At 33.6% G+C, this 23,571-nt stretch overlaps 1 protein-coding gene and 1 non-coding gene across 3 annotated transcripts in view; both read left to right on the top strand.

Moving 5' to 3' along the window:
• Positions 1 to 23,571, top strand: part of Ranbp17 (RAN binding protein 17) — a 390,835-nt gene that overhangs the window by 265,052 nt on the left and 102,212 nt on the right. The window contains exons 15-17 of one of the 2 annotated variants that reach the window (XM_023721795.1): positions 11,868 to 11,927; positions 20,867 to 20,940; positions 21,829 to 21,909. In XM_023721795.1, the coding sequence (XP_023577563.1) occupies positions 11,868 to 11,927; positions 20,867 to 20,940; positions 21,829 to 21,909 (215 nt within the window). The remainder of the gene's footprint in view (positions 1 to 11,867; positions 11,928 to 20,866; positions 20,941 to 21,828; positions 21,910 to 23,571) is intronic. The other variant, XM_004637026.2, reaches the window with a different exon arrangement.
• On the top strand, positions 1,036 to 1,142 carry LOC111818278. The gene has a single exon (XR_002822296.1). It is a non-coding gene; the product is annotated as a U6 spliceosomal RNA (small nuclear RNA).

Genomic DNA, 23,571 nt, shown 5'->3' with positions numbered 1-23,571 from the left:
GATAAATCCTGAGGGACTTGACTGACCTTATCAGATACAAAAGTTACATTTCTTGTTATATAGGTCTTTTATCTTGGTCTTAACCATCCAGCAGGAAAGTATAAAAATAAGGTATATAAAGTAAAGCCATATTAATATGCTGAGCTGTAAAAGGCTCTAGTCAACAACTTCTGCAGATAACCCACTACTATCGTGGACTGCTGGACTGTGTTGGATTGTTTTGAATTCAAGCACTTATAGTATTTAGATGCCAATAGAATTCCCACCTCTGACAGGACTAAACAAAAAAGGGGGATACAAAGGAAGGACCATTTTGTATCTGTATATTCAGAATAGTTAGGATAAATATACAGCTACTTTTGCTTAATTCAATGAGAAGAAAGATTTGTAGTAATAGTGTTTGGACAGGATATCCTGTCTGCTTCTTGTACTATGGATAACCACTAAGAAGATAACAATGTACAATGTATTAATTATTGAAAATTTCCTATTAGCTTTGAAACTCTCATTAATATTTGTTTCTCAATAAAATAAAATAAAGAGAACAAGAAATACAATGATTGAATTATTTTATGTTAATAGCTAAGAAAAAACGTGGAAGAATAAGGAAAATTATGATGCACTTTTAAGCAACTTAAGAAAAACAAGGGGCCTGGGGAGATAGCTCAATGGTCTAAGTACCTGCCTAGCAAGCACAAGGACCTGGATCCTATCCCCTGGTACCACATGCCATGCCGCCATACCAGCCACTGAAACCAGATGTGATAGCGCATGCCTATAATCCCAGCACTGGGGAGACTTAGGAGGATCGCTACAAGCCTGAGCTGCATAGTACCAAATAAATAAATACATAAAAATAGATTTTTAAAAGAGTAAAATTTAGTCTCAGATACAGATGACTTTAGTAATAGAACTTTAGTATGTAGAGAAAACTACTTAAAGGATGTGAATTTTTGGTAAATGAATATGAAACCATTTCTGAGGCTATCAGATTTTCTTTGTAAGCAATTTTGTAATTTTATCCTATCTAGTATTGTGCTTGCTTTGGCAGCACATATGCTAAAATTGGAACGATATAAAGAAGATTAGCATGGCCCCTGTGCAAGGATGACACACAAATTCGTGAAGTATCCTGTCTAGTATTGATGTACTTACAGAGGTGTCTTTCAGAGCAATTCATAATCATATATAAAGGTAACTAGTTGAGAATGTAGTCTTTGACATTATTCTGACTTGTTTTCAAGTCCCAGTTTTGTTTTGTGCAAACTATGTAACTTAATAGATGCATAACTTCTCTAGCCCTCAATTTCTTTAGTGATAAATTTGTGGTATTAATCTAGTTTATAAAATTACCCTAAATTGATTAAATAAGAGAAGTACTTAACATACTGCTTCATCTTAATGATCACTCAGTAAATGATAACTACTCATATTGTCATCATTGTCATGATCCTTGTCTCTAGAACTCCAGTACACACAAGTGAAGTAGTAAAAACAGTGAGTCAACTAAGAAGCAGATTGCTAGTAAAGAACTCTGACCAAACTATCTAACTTTACATATGGAATTCACCAATTCTATAAAATCATCTTCACTTCTCTGGCCACTCTACAAAGTCTTTTCTAGTTTGGTATCTGCCAGCATGCACTGTTATAATCCCTATCTTTTAGAAACACCCTGGATGTTTTATGCTACTCTTATTGATATTTAAATTTTGCTGAATTTTCACAAATTCTCTTTAAAGATGATGGAAGGATAGATGAATAGATGGATTGTTGGAAAGATAGATGGATGGATGGATGGATGGATGGATGGATGGATGGATGGATAATTTGAGCAGGAAGTTGTATTGTGTATATCTGTTCTTTCATTGCATGACTGTCAATTGTATTCTTTTAGCTGACTGTGTTTTCAGACGCCTTTTAAATTAAATCATAATCTCCTTTAAAGTCTCTAGCTTAGTTCCGAGGCAAGCCAAAATGTGAGGTTTTGTGAGAAATAATAAATTTCTGTTTAAAATGTGCAGCTTGGTTCTATGTATAGAAAGAGGAAATGATTCTTTTTGTTTCTCAAAGCTGATTTATAGTAATTTGTTTTATCACACTTGAGCAGCAAAGTCCTTAGTATCCTTTTATTGTGTTCTTTTAAAAATAATTGCCTAAAAATTATCTAAAGAATATATCTTAATTTTAAAGAAAGATAAATTCCACATCTCTAAAATAGTGAGAGAATCCAGTAGAAATCTCATTTTAAAATAATAAATCTCCTTGATAAACTTCTGATTTGTACATTGTCTTCATCCTCTGAAGAGCAGATGTGAAAGAGGTGGGTAAGGGGTATGCAAGGAAAACCCAGCAGCTTTGGCAAACGGGCAAATGCTTTCTGTTTTGCTAAGCACCTGTTTTTTGTTTTTTTTTTTGGTTTGTTTTTTTTTGTTTTGTTTTGTTTTGTTTTGTTTTTTTGTTCCTCGAATGGCTTCAGGGCACTTTTGGCCAGCGGGAGAGTTGTGAGGTTCGAACTCCAGCAACCTGAGGCTGAGAGCTTTGTGGAAGCAGCCACTTAAAGGCCTGATCTAGGGCCATGCCCCCTGGTTTGGTTTTTTTTGTACTCTGACTGTCCTAACCATCTGCTTTTATGTTCGCCTTCCACTGTCAGCCATATTGGAGTTTTAAAAAGCTCTCAAAATGGTTGAGAATTTTTTGTAGTAAGAAGGAATGCATTAAAAAACTTGGGCTTTTAGGATTTCCGAAAAGAGAATAGTTACTTTTAATTTAGGTACAGTGTGTCCTGGTATGTAGTTAAGAGGGTATTTTTCCCCTTCCTAATAATTTATTCTCAGACATCAAAATTTAAGTTGCCTAAACAGATATTTGGCCACAGATATTGCACACAGAGTGATTTAATGCAAATGGTGGTTTGCATATCGTTTCTCATTAAAAAAAGCATTGCACTACTTCATAAAAGGTTCTAACGTTTTATAAGCCTACTATCTAGATATGCAAGTTTTGTTCTTGATTAAAAAACCTTTAGTATTTACAAAGTACTTATTGGGTAATGAGTACTATATTAGGGAGTTTGTCAGTGTTACTCAAAAACTCTCCATTGACTTTCAAGGTATATGTGTTATTGTCCGTATAGTGTATGAAATAATTTTTGAAAAAATTGAAAAATTGTTTAGTCTGAGTTTTTAGAGCAAAGCTCAGAAATATGTAGACCTGGAAATCAATATTATAACATCTTAGATCTCTTTGGCCTAGAAAGTTAAATACTGAAGAGGACAATTGGGTTTGTTTTCTTTTGTTCTGAGGACTTTTTTTTTGGGGGGGAGGGTTGTTGGCACTGTGTTTGTTTCATTGGGATATTGATAAGATATGAGCATTTCTAAAATATTTAAATGTAAAAGTTTCCTTTAAGCTCAGGGAAAATGAAAAATCAACTTTCTATGCTGTAAATAAAACTTATGGAACTTTTTCCAAATAGTGGCTAAACAGAAAATACAAGGGGACTTAATAAGTCCATAAATTAAAGATTCTCCAATTATTTAAGGAAAGAAATGGCTCTCTGACTTTTGAAGTTAATGATTAGTGGGATATAGTTCATTAGCACATTAAGAGGGGACAACAGTGACTGGATGTGCCATTGAGCTGATGCATTGTATCTTTATATAATTAACTTTGGACTTCATCTGGTTCAAAGAAAAGAAACCCCAAATTGTCACTATTTTGTCATCAATTCAATTTTTCTTTTTAATTCTCATGTCTGCTTTTCTTCAGTAATACAACTGAAGTGATTAGAGGGTTTCTGCTCTATTTTTTATTATTAATTTTATTGAGAAACAAATAGCAATGAGACAATTTCAAAACCAATTTCTGCTCTGTGTTTAGTATTTGCTTTTGAAACTCTGGCTTTGGTACATATTTAATTGAATTCTTGTGAGTTGATGAACTCCCCCAGAGAAGTGTGTCTGAGAACTGGGGGCACTCTCAGTTTAGGAAAACAGAAATTTCAAACTGAATAAATAAAGAATTAGAGAAGTAAGAAACTACATAGATGTCTGTGAAGCTCATGGTATGGGGTTAAGAATGATAAAGCCTGCTCTCTTTGTCTCTGGTCTGTGAAATACTTGGCAGGTAGACAAATCTTTTTTTTTTTTTTTTTGGTAGACAAATCTTAAGCAATGCTTTTTCATAGGGCACCTCCCACTTAAAGATTTACATGAGACCAGCATTCTTAGGCTTTTGTGGTCCTGCATTATCTAACTTTACCTAATCTCTAGTTTGGGCCCCCACAGTACTCTTTTGTCATCTGACTCACTGTCTTCAGCTTGGATCATATTGTTCTTTCTGTTCTGAGCCCCTGTTCTGATCCCTATTCAGTGTTCTATTCAAGAATCTGCATTTCCAGTTCTTAGTAACTGGGTCATATCTATTAAAATTTAGTTAAATAATTGTGCTAGCACTCATTTATTGTTTATTACATGCCAAACATTATGATAAACTTTTTACATTAATTGTAACTTGTAAGCCTGAAAATAATCTACAATGGTGTTATGAACCCCAATTCTGTTTTTGTTCTTTTTTTTTTTTTTTTTGTAGCCAGCTCAACCTGCCCTAAGGCAGGCTGGCGTGGCATGTGGTGCTGGGGATCAAACCACGGTCTCTGCGGTTGCCTAAGCTTGCCGAAGAAGGTGCTTTACACCACTGAGCTATCTCAATGGCCCCTTGAACTCCAATTCTGTAGTAAAGCAATTCAAGTAAGAATACATAGGTAGGAAGTAGCATGCATAAGATTTAACCTTAGGTCTGTCTAGCCCTAAATCCATTAAATGTTGAAGTGTAATTCTTCATCTTGCTCCTTAAGCATTTCATGCTATGTATCCTTAGCAAAATTTGAGGAAAGGGACAATGTCTATATATGTCTTGTATGTGTCTAGATTAAGAGAGTGCTAGATCTTCAACTTTTTTCATTTTGAGTGAGTATGGATCAGGTAGGATGAGATGATCAGATTTTAAGGCCAAAAAAAAGAGAAAACTTTTATTCTGATTCTGGACATTTTTCTGAGGTAATATAGGTAAATATAATAGTGTCCCCTTGGAAGACAGTGGATAGGAATCAGTTTTTAAGAACTGCAAATTAGGAAAGACTTTTATTGTAGCTACAACAATGTTATTTGGGGTTAGATCAGTGTCATTCTTTTTTTTTTTTCTTTCAATATACAAACACTTCTAATTACAAATACATTTCATTGCACACTATATGCTAAACAATGGGACACAATATTGACTACAAAGAAAAACAGTACCATCACATAGTGGTAGAAAACACAAAGCCAACAGATTCAATCTTCGTTTATTAATCTAGTTAGGCCCATAAGTGATATGCAGAACAGTGGAGACACCTAATGAAATCTTGAGGAGGTGAGAGGAAGATTCCTTAAGGATACTTGAGGTTTCCTTTTGTGTCATTCACCTCCCTGTATAGCACACACATCTAAGAAAGGAGTAGGCATTTCATATTGGTGAAGAAAGAGAACAGAAATGCTTAGCTTCATGTTTTTATTTCCCATTTAAGATTGCAAATCTAAGTATATCAGTTCAGATTACTTACCAAATTTGAAAGATTAACAACAGAATGAATAGTTCATCTCTTGTGAGGAGATAATTATTAAAACAAATGAGCTTATGTTATAAAATATTATTATTTGAGGAAAAAAGTCCCCTCTAAATAACCATGAAGATGAAATAAATTATTTAATAAACCATTCAAAAATGATATCTTCCACAGATTCTTAATTATGAATTGTAAGCTGATTCCAGAAGAGAAGGGAAAAAAGAGATCTAAACTGAGAAATGAAGTACAACAGAAAATACATTTTTATTCTTTTATACACTGTCATCTTGAAGTAAAGATGAAATGGAAAAAAATTGTGTTTTCAAAACTGAAGCATTGTACATCATGCATAATTAAACAAAGTTGAACTTTATAGGTATAAAACAAACAAGCCACAGCTATTACAGGAAATGGAAGAAATTAATAATAAAAGTCAATACATTACCTCATAAATATATTCTTACCAGGAGTTTTAAAGATGAAAGCATTAAGCAGATACTCTGATTAATTTAACAACTTTATCCTGGAATTGGAATACAGATGTTTCAAAATTCATTTGTACATAGATAAAATAAGTAAGTTACTGTTACAAAATACGGTTTCAAAAGCATCATTTTTTCTTAGTTTTAATTGAGTGAAGTTTAATCCTGATGATTAAAAATTCTTAGTACCTTTTTGGTAAATAAATAATTTAACAAAACATTTTTAATAAATTTAGGATTATTTTTAGAAAATGCAAATAGCATAAGAACAATTTTCTAGAACAGCATTTATTTTTATGTTGTGAGGACATTTGTGTATCATGTTGTTATTTTTCCTGTCAGCAATTTGGTAAAATAGCCACAATTTGCCAAAATATTTAATAGGACACAAATATAGACATTTCATGTGATGTACCATGTAAATGTAAACCTTTGTAGTTACATGTTTTTGTAGCAAGAGAATTGTTTTAAAAGGCATGTAATTTATTAGCTATTGGTAGCTTCTTTATTGCCTTGCCGCGCTGCAGTAATAAATAAAAGAAAGTGAACTGATTTTACAAATGGCACACAAGGTGCACATTTTGTGTGGAAAAAGTCTTTTTTTAAAGAATTGGCATTAAATCCTTTTTTTGTGATGACAAAGAGGCTAAGAGTGCAAACTGTATTTTCTGTTTATCGAAAACAGTCTTTTTTTCTCCGGGGCATTTTTTCCTATGATCATCAAGGGATTTCAAAAGCAATAAAGTGTGGAATCATTGTTCGACTTGAACAGTATTAAAACTTAGGTTTTAATTTCAGTGAAGTAATAAGATTTGAACCTGTCTCACATTACAGCACTGTAAGGCATTTAGCAATTGTATTTTAAAGGGGGTTTTTAAAATGCAGCTCACTTGTAAGCTAACTGTCTGTCAGTAATTAATAGCTTTTCCCCAGCATAGGCTATTGTGATCAGACCAAGAAATATCTGGGTTTTTAGTACACATTATGATAATTAGGAGTCTTTATTTCTAATTAGTTTAAATGTTTTATAATTTTCAGTTTATTTGCTAAAAAGGAGAGTGATTTAAAACTATAATTTGTCTCTGGACTTTTAAAAATATGAAGATGCATGTATTTTTCAGTAAGTTTTACACAAGATTATATGTCAGTTCACTCACTCATTAACCAAGTATTTTATCCTTCAATATTATTTCCTGGTTTTTAGACATCACGTTATTTGTATACGTAAAAAATATTGCCAGATAACATACTATATGTAAAGCTAAACGCAGACTGACAATCTGGATTATTCTGTACTCAATGTTGAAACTTACTTTTACATCTCAGAAAAAGGTTTAAAATATGAGCATTTCTATTAGATCATGTGACAACATACTGCCTGATGAAAGATTGTATTTACCATTTTGAATTGCTATTGAAAATAATTGCTTCTACAAAAGGAAACATCTGTATGATGGTGCATGGTTAAAGCTGCCATCAATTTTTAACATTTGAGGGTTGAGCTATGACCTTTTATGATGACTGTGAACAGTAACTGCCTCCATTAGCTATAAGTTTTGTTTCTTTATTTTAGTAGATGCCCTAGACTGTAAATATTAGAGAATCTGAAATAAATCAACATATTATCCTAAGGATACAAAATGTAAGAGCTATTTGTGGTTGGGAACCTTTGACAGATAGTTTGGATGAAGCAGATGATTGCCTGCCTAGCGTATCTGGTCTCCATTGCTATGCCTGCAGGCAGTTTAGTGCTATGGTTGTATATTGATGTCAGGGTTAGTACTGAGTGGCTAGCAGTGACAGATGTCTATAATTACAGGCAGTGCTTCCAGTATTTCTGAAAAGCCAGCCTATATTGAACAATTATCTTATTTCTGCCTTGCCAAAGAGCATGTTCCAATTGCTAGTATTAGCAGTGGTGACTATAGCGCTTCATCTGCTGCCTTGGGACAAATGTGGGAAAAGCACTTGGTAATAAAACATAAATGTAAAAATTTTTTCAGCATTTAAATTAGTTAAGTTCAGTGTTTTCCTAATTTTTATTTTCCCATAGTGTTGCTGTTAAAGGAGTCCTGAAATATAAAAGCCCATTTGGCATACTTATTGGGATTTTGCTTTCCCCTAGGCCTGAGTAGTTCCCCAGCACAAGTATCCCTTGCTTTACTGAATAGATGTGTTTAACCAAGTTGGCTTTTAAACAAGTTTTCTCCAGTGTGAATTATTTTCTGATGGGTTCCCATCACAAAACTGGAGATGCATTTTTATGGAAAATTTCTCACACCCGATAAGTTCAATTGGAAATTGTTAAAGGGAGAAACTGTACAATAATAGAAAATGCTGAAATGTGACAAACACCTTAGTGCTCTAATGGCTTTACATTCAGTGAAAATTGTAGTTCTTAAGCTTTTTTCTTTCACCCCAGCCTACTCCATTCTTTTAGCCTTTTGGTCACTTACTGTCTTTTCTTATCTCCAAGTGTTTATGACCACTTTCTTCCATGCTCCCCCTTGGTCTATTTTTCTGACTCCTCAGAAATATTCTCATGCTTAATATTACAAGTTAGCAATTGTCTGTCTTTTTATCTGACCATTTGTATTTTAATACCATGCTTGCCAAGAGGTACAGTTATCTGACACATGATACTCTTTGGCCTTCCTAAAGTTTAAGGTATTGGGTATTGAAGTATCCATGCTGTAAGTTTGAAAATAATAAGTATGAAACATCTTACAAATGCAATTTATCTTCAACCTTAATCTAATCTGTATTGAATTTCTACTTTCTTAACCATTTTGCTGAGTTATTTTTTTCTCATTTAATTTTCTCAACAATCTTCTATTTAACAGGGTTGATTATGTTCATTTTACAGAATATAAAGAAGAAACAGAATTTCAGAAAACTTAAAAACTTGTTCAGTGGCAGAACTTGAAAAACATCCTAGTCTGTGTCCTGTTTGCTTTCTGCTATATCATAGTGACTGTATATGTATGTATTTAGACATGAATTCAGTCATGATCAGTTTCAGAGTGTGATGACTGATAAGACCAACATCACAACTTTCATCCCCATATTAGTGTTATTTCCCAAGGAAAAAAAAAAAAAAACAAACCTCATTTCTGCCACACAAATTGGACTTATAGTTAGCCATCAGTCACAAGAGAACTAAGCTAGATCCTAGATATTTGATATAATCCATCCTACAATAGAGCAGTGACACAGAGCTCATAGAGATTAGTAATGTTGTATTTCTATAAGAAGCCCTGTCCTTACAATGAAGTAGTGCCATTTTGTGGCCTATCACATACACACAAAATGAATCTTTTAATAATTTAAAACTAATGATATTTTGGAACTTCTTGTCTGTACATTTAGCTTTTTGAAAAACTTGGAAAATTGGATTGACTCAGCTCATCGATATGAACTGGAAAGATGGCAATGTATTGGATATAGCAATGTAAATCATCTACTCACCAAGTGAGCTGAAAATTTACCAGGAATATGGGAAGCAGGGACTTAAGAAGACTCAAAATATAATGAAGAGGGTTTCAAAATTGGAAGCTTAAGTGATACAAATAAATCCTTGAAATAAACATCACTAAGTACCACAACCCATCGTTTTCTTCTTTCCCATTTCTTTTCTTGATCCTATTTATATTTTTTTGGAATGTTCAAAGACTAGATTCATTATATAAGATTAGAAGTTATGTTACCTTTCATTAAACCTCTCTCCCTTCCAATCATTCTTTTTAACCATTACTAAAACTATTTACATACCAATTTAGAAAATATACCTATTTTCTAGCATCTTATCCAAATAAAGTAGAAAAAAGGGGGGAATTGTCATCTTGGCAGATGCCAATGATAGCAATAATGCACACTTAAAGAAATTCTACATGGATCAGGGCTGTTCTACATAATGAAACTTTTAAAAACTTCCTAAATTAAGTCCTACTGTCTTCCTCATTTTACATTTTAGGAAGTTGAGTTTTAAAGAGTAATCAGCTTATTCAGAATCACTTAGTGAGTGGCAGGCTCCCACTAGTCTTGGGCTTTAGAATCTATCCCAGCTACCTCATAGAATACCTCCTAGTGATTGTTTTCTTTATTTAGCTATTCTTTCTGTCAGACAGATGAGGAATCTGAGTCTCTGAGAGATCAAATAATTTTACTCACAGAATTAACTCAGGAAATAAAAATATTTATAAAATGATTGCTATCTGCCACATACTGTGCCAACCTATGAAGTGAGAGCCTCACTCAAACTTCATGTGCTTTACACTAAACATATTCTGTGTTTCTTCCTAGCTTAAGTTACTAAAATACATATTCAATAAATTTTCTCCTTCCTGACTTCTGAATAAGAAGAGAATATGTTTCGTGAATACAGCATTTCTGTATATTGCCTTGGTTCACCTCTTGAGCTTCCACATAAATTTTAGCAAATTTTCAACATAGAAGGGGCCAGGGAGATAGCTCAGTAGAATAAGTGCTTGCCTGGCAAGTGCAAGGGCCTGAATTCAATCCTCGTTTCCGCAAAAAAACAAAAAGTCTGTTTCAGACTGGGCATGGTGACGCGCGCCTATAATCCCAGCTCTTGGGAGTTTGAAAACAGGAGGATCGCTATGAGTCTGATCTAGTAGTGAGACCCTGTAGATCATGTACTAAATACAAAAAAAAAAAAAAAAGGAATCAACATAGAAGACTAAGATGAAAATAAGATTTAATCTATTGCTACAAATATTGACTGCTGTGAGTTAAACCAGATATGAGTATTTGAGGGTATTAATTGGCCATTAGAAGGCGAATTGTGTTTTGTGAATTGCATTTCATTGCATTTTAGGTAAATTAAAGTTTCATTAAACTAGTGTGAAAGAGAAACTAAATGTTGGAAAGGAATAGTTTTTTTTTAATTTTTTTAGGAACAGTTTTTAGTAAAATGTAAGAGTATGATAAAATAGAGGATTTGCAAGGTAATAAAATATAAATGTCATTGACACCCATTTTTCGTTCATTGTGCCATTATTTCTCTACTCTTCATGCCACATGTTTATTCTCAGGGAGATAAAGACTTAAGTATACTTGGGAGGAAGATACAGAAGTTGTTTTATATATAGGAAATGGGACATGATTTCAGAGTGTCGACATGTAAGCAAATAGTTAATAGAAAACATGATGATTAAAATAAAGATGTTAAAAATACAAATGGGAACCTGGTAATGATCTTAATGTATCCATCAAGGCTATAGTTTGCTATGCTTTTACAGACAGTTTGGTTGAGTGTGTATGTACAAGAATTAGACTGACTGATGGAAGATTCAATATGATTTATTTATCTTCTGAATGACTATAGAAATGAGTTTAAGATATATTTTGCCCCTCAGAATGACTTGACCTACTTACATCATTAGTTCTACTAGCTGTACTTGTGTCATGTGTCTTGTGAAAAACAACACTACTGAGGCATTCTTAAAAATAGTCTTGCCAAATATTGTTTATAATTTGTTCTGTTTTAGAGATAGCCTTTAGTAATCAATCTCTTAAATTATTGCAATAATATTGAAACAGACCTGTTGTAATCCAAGCGTATCTAGAGCTTGTACAGAGCTTCACTATTCTCTGCTCACAGGCTCCAGGATAAAATCAAAGACCTAAGAGTATTTCAAGTGACAGTCAAATAAATCTTGAGCTACTTTCTCCCTGTATGTGAGATTGGGGAGGCCTTTTACTCTTCTCTTATCCCTAGTGTCAGGTGTTAGGTCTTTAAATTCTGTGCTTTTTAGGTTGTACGCCTGAGGAGTGATGTATCCAGAGTTCCAGAGAAGGCTTGGAAAATAGTTAAGGTGAGTTGAGTTACCAGTTACAGTGGTAAAGCATCAGTCTTTATGCTTATCTCACTATACCCTCATGTTCTTGTTACTAAAATAGGCACAAGTGAGTGGTAAGTGTAAGGTACACTGTCTGGATTCCCCTTTTTATATCCTATATAGTCCTACAGTGTGCATGTTTTACAGCCACATATTCAATAGCCTGCAAGCACTATAAACTTCAGACTCTAGAATCATGTGAAAAGCAGCCAGTGTTTCTTGGTATAACATTTCTGAGTGTCCAATTCTAACCATGTGCCCCTACCTAAAAAAGTAAAGTTGTATGTAGCTAGTTATTGATGCTGCCCAGAACACGTGTCCCTTGTGCCAGAAAATGTTTCTCCCTGACAACTTTAAAAGGTATGGAGTATTAGAGTAAACAGAATATTTTATTGACTATTCCTCACCTCTGCCATCACCTTCTTACATAGTTCATCTAGCATCAACTATTGTATTCTAAAATCTAATCATGTTATCTTATAAATTTGCTATTACAAAGAATTATAAATGCCCCTTCAAACCATGGTCTCAGAACCAGAGTTAAGCCTTTTTCTCAAAGTCTTGTGCCATAACCATTCTTTTTGAATGGTCTTGGGAAGATAATATATATACCGAGGGCTAAACCAGGCCTTTATCCACAGAAGACTAGTTTAACAGAAGCTTGGCCCAAGACATGGAGCGAGTTGGCAGCCAGCATGAGCAAAGCTGTGTCAAGACAAATGTACACTCTCCATCTTCTCTGGTTGGCTTTCAGCTGGTTGCACCACAGGAGTCTTTCTGTGGGCTGTGTATCCTGTGACCAATAACTGGTGCGCTCGACCCGGGTCCCTCTTGGCTAGTGAAGGCCTGTCGGGAGGCATTAGGTTCATGCTGCTGAAGATTCTTAGTCAGTGGCTCCCTGAAGGAAAATGAGGCAAACAGCCAGCTTCTGTTGAACAGGTGGTAGTTAGACCTTAGATCTGGCTGGAGGTGGGAGGAAAAGAATCTCCAAAATTACCTATCTTCCTGGTTTTCACATTAAACCTATATTTCTCTTTCTAATTCATTATTGTTTAGAAACTAATCCAGAAATGTATCTGGCAGCATCTGGAACCTTCTAACTTTTCCACCTTCCTTAGCAGTCTGGACTTAGGCCCAAGTCAGGAATGGAAACCCCACTGGGGTGCAAGCAAAAGAGGAAACATGTTCTTAGCCATGCATCAGTGGAGGCCCCTACTGGGAGAGGGGATTATCACAAGCAGCAGGCAGCCCTGCACCCTGGCCTGCTGAGTTCATGCTTTGTGCCACAGGATGTGGAGCGGAGGAAATGTGAGGCCAAACTGGACGCTTCAAGTTTTCTTATACAATAGCTTATTCAAGCAGATTAGGAATGCCTCTTAAGAGATTTGTTAGGTATATGTCCCCTTAGCAAGATGGCCACCACAGATGGTGGGCTCAGATATTCTAATTGAAATGAAAATTTAATATATTTTGTGCTTCTTCTATAGCCAGCTTTTCTTTATCAGATGCCATTCTATATTCTATTGAATATGGCGAGCAGATCCTTTGCCTTTTACCACTTAGTTTCTGATATGAATTTAGGTTTTAAAATTAAATTATGATGAAAAGATTTATGTCAGTCCTTTGTTTAATGGTGTTATTTTAAATGATATAAAAATAGGTAAGATTAATATGAATCTACTCATTATCATTGTTTGTACATTTAATATGCAGCAGTGATGTTTGTACCATTAATTCTTTGGATGTGCTGGTAAGTTACTTGCAGTGTTCATGCTTTAATCTGCTTCGTGTTTTAATGAAAGAGTTCAGTGTCTTCCAAACAGTTTAAATCCATGTCTTTAGTGCTCCCCATTCCTTCATTTACCCCTCCTTGTCCCTCTGCTACCTATATCTTTTATTTTATGGTTATCTTCCTTATAGACAGTATTGAATTAACCTCAAAGGACCTTGAAACCTAAAATGTAAATATGAAGATTGCTTTCCTATTCATAGGTACATTTTGAAATGTTCTTGTTAAAGAACAGAAATTTTTTTCATTATAATGTAACCTTTCCAGTGACATGGTTTTATTACCAAATGACAACTAGTTTAAAACCTTAATGGGCAACTCATTTAAGTTGAAACAGTAATTTAAAATTCACAACATTTGAAGTAGTTGTGATACTGGTTCCTGTATTATTTTTGAATGAGTTTTTGACCAGAAATTGGATCAGGGAAAATACATACTTTATGGCAGAATGTTGTTGATTTCAACAGCATTCCTAATTTTCTGTATGGTGCCCGCTTACCATATTCTAAAGCTCTTTGAGAAGTTATAACATCTTAAACATTTATAGAAGGCCTAAGGGTATTAACTTACTGCAATTTTCTGAAAATTCATTATCCAAAATCTTAATTCATTATAATAGCTATTATGAAAGCCTATAGAATCAGTGCTTTCTCTTATTTTCTTATTTGTACAGAATAAGAGATTCATTGTTCTTTTTAATTTGTTTCATGGGGTGCTTTTGAGTACATTTCATAGAGGGCTGTTATTGAATTTCTGTGACTGTCATTATATATCCATACAACCTTTAGGAACTAATATTCTGGGTTTCCCAGTTCTATAATCTACTTCAATTTTAAGGATTGACATAATTAGTTTCTTCAAAGTTATAACCAGAATGTTAGAAACAATTCTGCAGATACCCAAGACCGAATATTAAGACTGGAAAAAGAAAGCAATTCTAAAATTATCACAATACATGCTTTCATACTTTATCAAGTTAAAAGTATAACTAAAAATCTTGTTACTATTTGCATGCTCATTCTTTTGTCTGGTTTCAGTTCCATTTAAAAAGCATATATAAGATCACTTAAGTTACCTGCAAATACAGAGGTGCAGTGCTTGTCATTTAGTTAGTTTAGAAGTTAGAAAGTATTTTGCATTGTTGACATACTGTATACATATCTAAATGCTTTTTTCTGAAATTTAAAAGAATGTTTTCAGTACAATAAATAGGGATAGGAAAGCAAGCAAATGAAAATAGGATATTTTTAGGAGTCATGCTTAAGTCATTATTGCAGACTTAAGAACTTAAGTCTGTAATAATGACAATTTCTTATGTTTCTAACAGATTCCAATATTCAGAGAGCCAGAAAGAGATGGGTACAAAGAAAACTAAAGTGGGTAATTTTTCTAGCTTCTAAGGCAATAATGAGAATTAAAAAGGATTTAGGTTTTTATCAGGAAATTTTGAAGAAGACGCTTAAAGCCTTTAACAGATACAATCTCAGACAGATAGATAAATAGATAGATAGATAGATAGATAGATAGATAGATAGATAGATAGATAGATAGATAGATTTCAGGATTATTAATGTAAATTTCAAGGATTTTCATATATAGTGTGAACATCTCCAAGAAAAGCACCTTGTTACCTAGGTACCTGGTGTGTGTGTGTGTGTGTGTGTGTGTGTGTGTGAGTGTGAAGAGCCCTCTCTTGAAAACATATTAGTGATAAGTTTTTTTAATTTTATTATTTTTTAATTTTTAATTTTTTTTACATTTATGTGTGTGTGTGTGTGTGTATGGCCAGCTCAGCCCACCAGGGGGCGGGGCTGGCTGACATGTGGTGCTGGGGGATCGAACCGTGGTCCCTGTGCTTTGCCAAGTTTGTTCCAAGTAGGTGCTTTAGACCACTGAGCCATCTCTCCAGCCCCATATTAGTGATAATTTTAGCACCAGATATTCACAAAGTCTATGGAAGAGGTTGTCAAGGAAAGTAATCACTGAATGCCAAGCTCTGAGTTAGGAGTCATTTTTTAATCTTTTCCAAACATGTGATATAATAGGTGTTATCAGCATCATTGTGGTAGTTATCATCGTCGTCAATTTTATTTTACAGATAAGCCAAGAGTCAGAGACTTTCAATAACATTTATTTGGTGACAGATCCATAATGCAAATCTAGTTATCTTTGGAACCAAACTCAATACCCTCTTTCCTTTGTTAAATTTATCAAACGGTGTTCTAAGTACTGTGGAAAGAGATACCTCCTCTTCCCTCCAGAGGCAAATGCTTGAAATTGTGGAGGTAGCATATATTTACAAGGAAAATTAAAGCATGGAAGAGCATATTCTGTTCAGTTCCAACAAGTTTGCAACAATAGGTTCTCTAAAGAAAGATTTAAAGGAAAGTTCTTACTGATTCTGCAGGACTTTCTCCACAAATATATTACATACATATTATAGTATTATAAACTACACCTTTTGTAAAACAAGAAAACCATGGCTTCACAGATTGTTTTCTTTGGTTAAAATATTACAAATGAGATGAAATTGGTCAAAGTATATATACATTTTTATTCATTTAACAAACATTTATTAAATATTATACATGGTTGCGATAAAAGAGAATTATATCTGTTCACAGGGAGACTAGTAAAGAAATGCAGATATCTTGAGAGAGAAGGAAAGGAAAGGGAAGAGCTGGCAGAAGCAGGCAAAAATGTGGTTACAATGTGAACTTCTCTAATATAACCAAAGGAATAACTGTTTACCTAATGTCATCTATTGCCCTCCCTTTTCTGAAGAATGACTAACGATTTAGTTTCATACTTCATAGATTTTTTTGCTGAGATTTTGTTATGATCAAATTATTTTAATAGATTCTGAAATTGAAAATGTATGAATTAAGAGTTGAGTCCCTGTGCCAACTCCTGTGTGCTTCCTTAAAATGATTTCTGTGTTGTGGGTTTTTTTCTTGATATCATAAAAACATCTTTGGCAAAGTAATAAAAGATGCAGAAAAGTGTTAAAAACTGTTGTATTCGAATTACTTTCTCTAGAAAATTTTCTTTGACTTGTGCTTTATAATAAGCAATTTTGTGGATATTTCTTCACCAAACACATTACTTCCCACCTTCAGATTATAATTAAGTTCCAAATATTAGACATTTTCATATTATCTGCATGTTCGCTGAAAAAGGTGCCTAGGAAAATGTGAGTCTTTTAAAAGAAATGCTGTAATCATGCATTGATTTTAAATGACTGTGTCACAGGAGAAAACAAATCAGATTGTTGCTCTTAATGAGCTTTTCAATTTGCTATTCAGTAGATCAGATAAGTGGATTTAAGAGGTAATGATCCTGTTTAGTACTCAAGCTTGACTGTCAGATCCTAGTAGTGGAGAGAAATCCCCAAGGACAAAAGCGTTGACACAGTTCTAGATGGGATAATGGGAATCAAAGCTAATGGATGATAAAAGGAATGGTGGGAGTTACAAGGATAATTGTGGATTAAAGCACTGCCATGTGTCAATATTGTCTGTTTTTTAAAGTATATTATTGGTTCAAATCTGATGCTTTAAGAAACTGTTTTGACAGCAAAGCACAACAGACCTGCCTGCATAGTTTCCTCTGGTCTTTAATGCTAGAGTCACAACAGAAAAATTTCTTCTAGGAGGAAACCACCAATTTTAAAAGACACATTTTTGAAGAAAATGTTTTATATATTAAAAGTCACATTTTAATTATATTTTTATTATTAAATATGGCTTAGTTAAAATGAATTTGAATTTTGAGTTTTGACTTAAAGGGATAGCATTTGTCTGAAAATGTAAAATTTGGCTTTGTAAAAGTATATTATAGTCATCAAGTGCTACAAAACAAGAAAATCAACTAGAAGATAACAGATTATAAAATAAGATAAAACCATTGAGATAATGACATCGTGTCCTTTCCAAAAATCAATATATGAAAACATGGAATTTATGATTATTTTTATTTAGCTATAAAGATGATCTTGTATGTACCCTTAGGAAAATTTGTGCTTAGAATTGTAGCAGGGCTAGTTTAAAACAAACCCATTCATGTTTTCAGCTTCGTTAAGTGAGTGTCTTTAAAACTCAGTTGGAGTTAAGGGCACAGTCTATGGCTGTGAAAAAGAGCAAAGTGAACAGAGGAAAAGAGGTAGTTAGTAGTGTGTCTGGCCCCCAATATTGTCTGATTATATAAAATAGGCTTATTGAAAGATCTTATTTGACAAGGGTGCTAAAATAAAGTTTAAAGATAACCACAGTAATCAATTACTAGATAGTCACTGGTTAAAATAATATAAGCTGTTCTTTATAAGTGCTTTTCTTTTTCTCTTATAATTTAGGATTCTCATCTTTTGTCTGTAGAATCCAGTATATGCGTAATAGGAAAAATCCTTCATTGTTCATCACTTAATACCCACATTAGCATATAATCCTAATGGATCCATGCCATGATTTTCACTATTACACATTAGACACACAAGTAGTAATAACTTGACAAAGAGCAACTTAGATGTTGGGACATGAAGAGTAAGACACAATATCACCCAGCAAAAAGCTCTCAGTGTGTAGTGGGGGAGATGGATAACCAAATAATTACAATCTGAAAAGCATCATGATAGAGGAAAGAGATCAGATGTTATAGGAACATAGAATACAGCACACACTGCCTGAGAAAGCTGGGTAGGCCTCTAGAGATGGCATTGAGTGGGAATCAAGCAAAAAGGAGGGAGAAGACTGATTCAGGCAAAATGGAGACTACATGAACACTTTTAGAGATCTGAAACTGTATAAGAAGTCTTAGAGATCCATTAGTATTTCTTCTTTTTTTTTTAATTTTATTTTATTTTATTTTTTATTATTTATGTGTGTGTATGTGTGGCCAGCTCAGCCCACCAGGGGGGCGGGGCTGGCTGGCATGTGGTGCTGGGGGATTGAACCGCGGTCCCTGTGCTTTATTAAACTTGTTCTAAGTAGGTGCTTTAGACCACTGAGCCATCTCACCAGCCCCATTAGTATTTCATTATGTCTTGAAATTGAGGGCAAAGGTTGGGGAAAGTTGTGAAGGACTTTCTGTGCTATAAAACGTATCAATATCACATTTTGCAAGGGTCCCAATTCTAATACTCCAATCCCTGAGAGATTTTGCATCATGGAGAACTAAAGAAATTTTTCTTTCTATGTCATTCTTCTACTGAGCCCTCATTACACTTAAGTTTCTGATCCCTGAAGATTTGTGGGTAAGTTCTATTTCCCAAGCTCCATTTTTGCTACAAACTCCTTAGGAGCCATAGTGATCATTTCATTTTTTCAAGAGATGAAGACCTGCTTTGATAGGCAAAGTTAGAGATAATCATTGAAAGCCTTTTCTATAGGGCTGAGGAGCTAACAGAAGAGGCAAGAGAATTTTACATATCAGCCTTCCTGTTTTCCTAGCTTCTCTTTACCATTCTGCTGCCTCTTTCCTTCTGTCCTTTCTTTTCCCTCTTATTGACCACCACCCCCTGCCTTCCAGACATTGGACTCATGTTGAAAGCTGGAACACAAACTTCTGATTCAAATGGAATTTAAAAATCTCAGTATGGGGGAAGAGAAAGAGAGGAAAAGGGGAAGTAAACAGGATCAAGATTTTACTTTTTATGTAATGAACCCCCACCAAAAAAAAGTTTATGTATGAACCCCCACCAAAAAAAGTATTTGCGTGTAACAAACATATACTAATAAAAAGTTCAAAGAAAATTCCTTTATTTTATTTTTTAAATAATTTTCTTCAGAAACACATAGCAATGAGACAGTTTCAAAACTGATTAGTAGAACAGTTTCCATAATTAATACATTGCATATTGTTGTCGTAGTGGTTATTTATTGTACAAGATGCAGACATTAATTATATCCTGTCCACAAACACTATTAGAATAGATCTTTCTGTTCATTGAATTAAGAAAATGTAGCTGTATATCTATCCTATTTTGAATATTCAGATACAAAATGGTTGTTCATTTTTATCCCCTTTTTTTGTTTAGTTTTGTCAGAGAAGAGTATTCCATTGTCATTTAAATATTATCAAAGAAAATTCCAAATAAGAAATTTCTCTAAGGGACAGCTTCCCTCCTCTGTATGACCCTGTAACTCTGGTGAATGCCTTATGATTTTTTTTATCTTACCATTATCACTTCTGGCAGTATAGCAGGTTAGTATGTAAATATGAACAAAAGGCAAGGAGTAGAAGTTCAGTTGCCATACTTAGGGAATAAGCAAATCAGGAAAGGTGAGAAAGCACAATCATGTGAAATCACAGAGGAAAAATCCCTTACAGCTGGTGTCTGGCAGGGATGACCTGGAATCACACCAGAGCATCAGGGAGTAGAGGTGTCATCCCACTTCTCAGCTTTATCAGGCTGTTAGGGAATGTTCCATTGGCTGTTAGTAGCATTTCCCCACTTGAAATAGGATATATGTTTTCAAGCCTACTGAGGCTTGGGTTAAAACTGAAATACTGCACCCCAAACTCTGCAACCAACAATCCCTTATTGGAAACTTAGTGGATTCCCAGAGCCTGATGTTTTCAACAGAGAATCCCTGAGCTTGGGATTTCTGTTTCAGCACTGAAAGTAAGACCTACCTCTATATTTTGGGGGAACTTTACTAGAGGATAAGTAAGAAGAGTTTCTGTAAAATCTTTAATTTATCTTGAATTTTAGATCCTTATCTTTATAACTAACTTACTTTCACTTGAATTAGTTGTCATTTTATTGAAATCTGGAATACCTGAAAAATCTTTAAATCTTGCAACCTTTTGTTAAGGGATTCTACTTTCTAGGTTTTGCACAGGTGAGTTACCGCCTTGAGTGGAAAACAAAATTATGTGGTATAACATATTTATGTGGAGTTAAGATGGGTGTGTATGTTTGTGTATGTTTATATTTCAAACAGGAGAAGTACTTCCTGGAAGGAAAAGTTAAATTTTAAAGAAAGTTTAAATCTTTTATTTGCTCCTTGTACTCCTTATCTCATTGTGGATGTAACAGTGCTTTGAATCTTAATTTGTTCAATTTAAATAGACTTTTGAAAATATATGTTAATAGTAAAAATTTTAACAATAAAATTTTCTCATGCAGGTATATTCCCGTATGTCAGAAATCTTAGGAATAACAGATGACAACCATGTTCTGGAAACATTCATGACAAAAATGTGAGTTTCTGCTTTAGCTTTGAATTTTTCTTCTAATGTTTTAAATCTAAACCTCTTTAAATTTTTACAGATTTTTTTACAAAATTTTAAATTTTGTTAAGATTGTTTTAAAACTTCATTTCACCTATTAAAACTTGTCATCCAAAGAACATTTTAATTTATCAAGCTAGCCTACACCTATAGTGTTCAGTATCAGAATATGGTTGTAAAAGATTTATGGGTGTTGATTCCAGATTAGTTAGGCAGTCTTTTTTAATTAAAAATAAAATGCTTCATTTTAGAGGCCAACTGAAGAGTGTGCAAAGTAGGATCAATGAGGGAGGTCTGGCTGCCTTGAGACAGGACATTTATTGTTTCAATAGAAACTTTTGACTATCAGAGAGAGATTCATGGGAAATGTCCTTAAATTATACTTACAATGCTAGCAGAATGGACTGATTTTTAGTCATAGGTATAACTTTGTACATTTAGCCTAAGTTCATATTTGGAAACAACCTATTTGTTCAGTAGATAGTACTCCCTTGATTACAGAAAACAAAGCCAGATATACAATCATGAGAAGTGAGTTTTGGAGTCATGGTTCTTTTTGGCAGTAACTGAGCTTCTGTTTGACTTCCTCTGCTTTCACTTGGTCATAAACTTAATATTTGCTCTGTGAGCCCTAAATATTTAATTCATAAAACTAGGTTATAGAATTATATGCCACTTTAAAAGCAGTGTTCATTGTTGGTTGCATAAAGTTTTGAAAAGAAATGTTCCCTTGAAATGTCAACTTGCTTTTCATTTTATTGTTTAGGACATCTGACTTATGTAACTATGCATTTATTTCTATCATTCTTCCTACACAGGCAAATATATTATAATTTAAAACTTTTCTTTTATATTTAGTGTTACAAATCTTAAATACTGGGGAAGATGTGAGCCTGTAATTTCAAGGACTCTTCAGTTCCTAAATGATCTTTCTGTTGGATATCCTTTTCACTGTATATCTGATACTATATTAATAATTTAACAAGTACATTATTCTGTTTTCCAGCTATTTGCCTTGCTTAAGAATTTTTTTAAATAGACCGGGGAGATAGTTCAGTAGAATAAGCACTTGCCTGACAATCGCAGGGTCCTGAATTCAATCCCGGTACCAGCAAAAACTAAAAAAAAAAAAAAAAAAAGTTTTTTTCTTTTAAATAAAAAGTCTTTTCATTTAGGCTTATTGTAAATGCTTGTTTTTGAAACATTCGGAAGACTTGAAACAGCTGTATACTGTGAAGCATTTAGTCAAAGTTATAACTGAATTTATATGGATATCTATATTCTTAACTAGTTTTGTTTTTATTCACCCAGATTAATAAATTGTTGCATAAGAAAATATGCAACTACATGTGTTTGTCCATTGTTTTACATAAATTGTCGGAAATTTTTTCTAAAAGAAATCAAGTAACTAATTTTAAGAAGGTCCAAACACTCTAAAATATTGCTTTATAAAATCTGAATTCCTAAGAGTAAATACAGAGTCTGTCAAAAAGTATATACACTTCAGAAAAAGCAAACTTGTATAAATATTTTAATACTAAATTTATTGAGACATCATGAGATTAATACAAGTTACCTTTGGCCTCTATAATTACAAGAGGTGCTCAGAGTGATGGCCATTAGCTTCCAGACATGTATTAGTACGGCAAACCTCACTGCTTGGGTAACCTTGGTCATTGAGATTGCTGGACATGAATTTTCAATTTCTTCTCTAAGGGCCAGCAGCGGATTTTCTGAGATATAAGACATCCTCTAGGGTCCCCCACTTGAGGGTAACACCATCTGTTGAGAAAACATCATACTATTTGCCTTTTCCTCAAATGTGTATAAATTTTCTTTGATGTGCTTTGTATATCTCTAATATTCCCTGGTTGAAAAGAACATGATTTTCATAAGTTGAGATACACAAAGAAATAATAGGGGGAAAATGATAGACTATTTGACAACTTAGGTTATTAGGATAACCAAATTAACATTGTATGTACTCTAAAACAAGATTTCATGTTCCACATTAGCAACTTCTTAAAGTCTAAAAAAAAAATCATTCTTAATATATTATAGTTGATAAGAAATAACATAAAGATTGTCTTGTAGATGTTAGCTATCAAGTATATAAATATAGTGAAAAATACATGTTGATTAGTTAACCACTAAAATTAGCCGATGTTTTAATATGAGGACAAATTCTTAAAATGGGTGGCTTTAATGTAGGTTCATCCCAGAAATATGTTTGTATTAGTTAAGTTTAAAATTGTGTTCCTTGGCAAACCATAAAAGATTTCCAAAGTATTAGACACCCACTTTTGTGCTGGAATTTAATATGCAACTTTTTATTGGAAAATAATCGTCCTTGTCTGGCAAAATCCACCATGCAATATTTCTGTTAGTAGGTATAATGCAATAAAGACAGGGAGGGCTATTTATCACTACAAATTTTGAGGATTTCAGGATTCTTTTTATTATTTTAATATATTTCTTTGATATTAAATCAGAAAAATGATAAATTACACCTGTCTAGGCTGTTTTTCTTCTTTACTGGAAAGTGATGTACAACCCAATTCCAGTGGTCATTTTGGCTTTTTAAGATATGTATTTTTTCTT

Source organism: Octodon degus, unplaced genomic scaffold (genome assembly GCF_000260255.1).
Source record: "Octodon degus isolate 3935 unplaced genomic scaffold, OctDeg1.0 scaffold00085, whole genome shotgun sequence".
NCBI lineage: Eukaryota > Metazoa > Chordata > Mammalia > Rodentia > Octodontidae > Octodon > Octodon degus.
The sequence above is the reverse complement of the archived record's forward strand: the minus strand, read 5'-3'. Positions and strand labels throughout refer to the sequence as shown.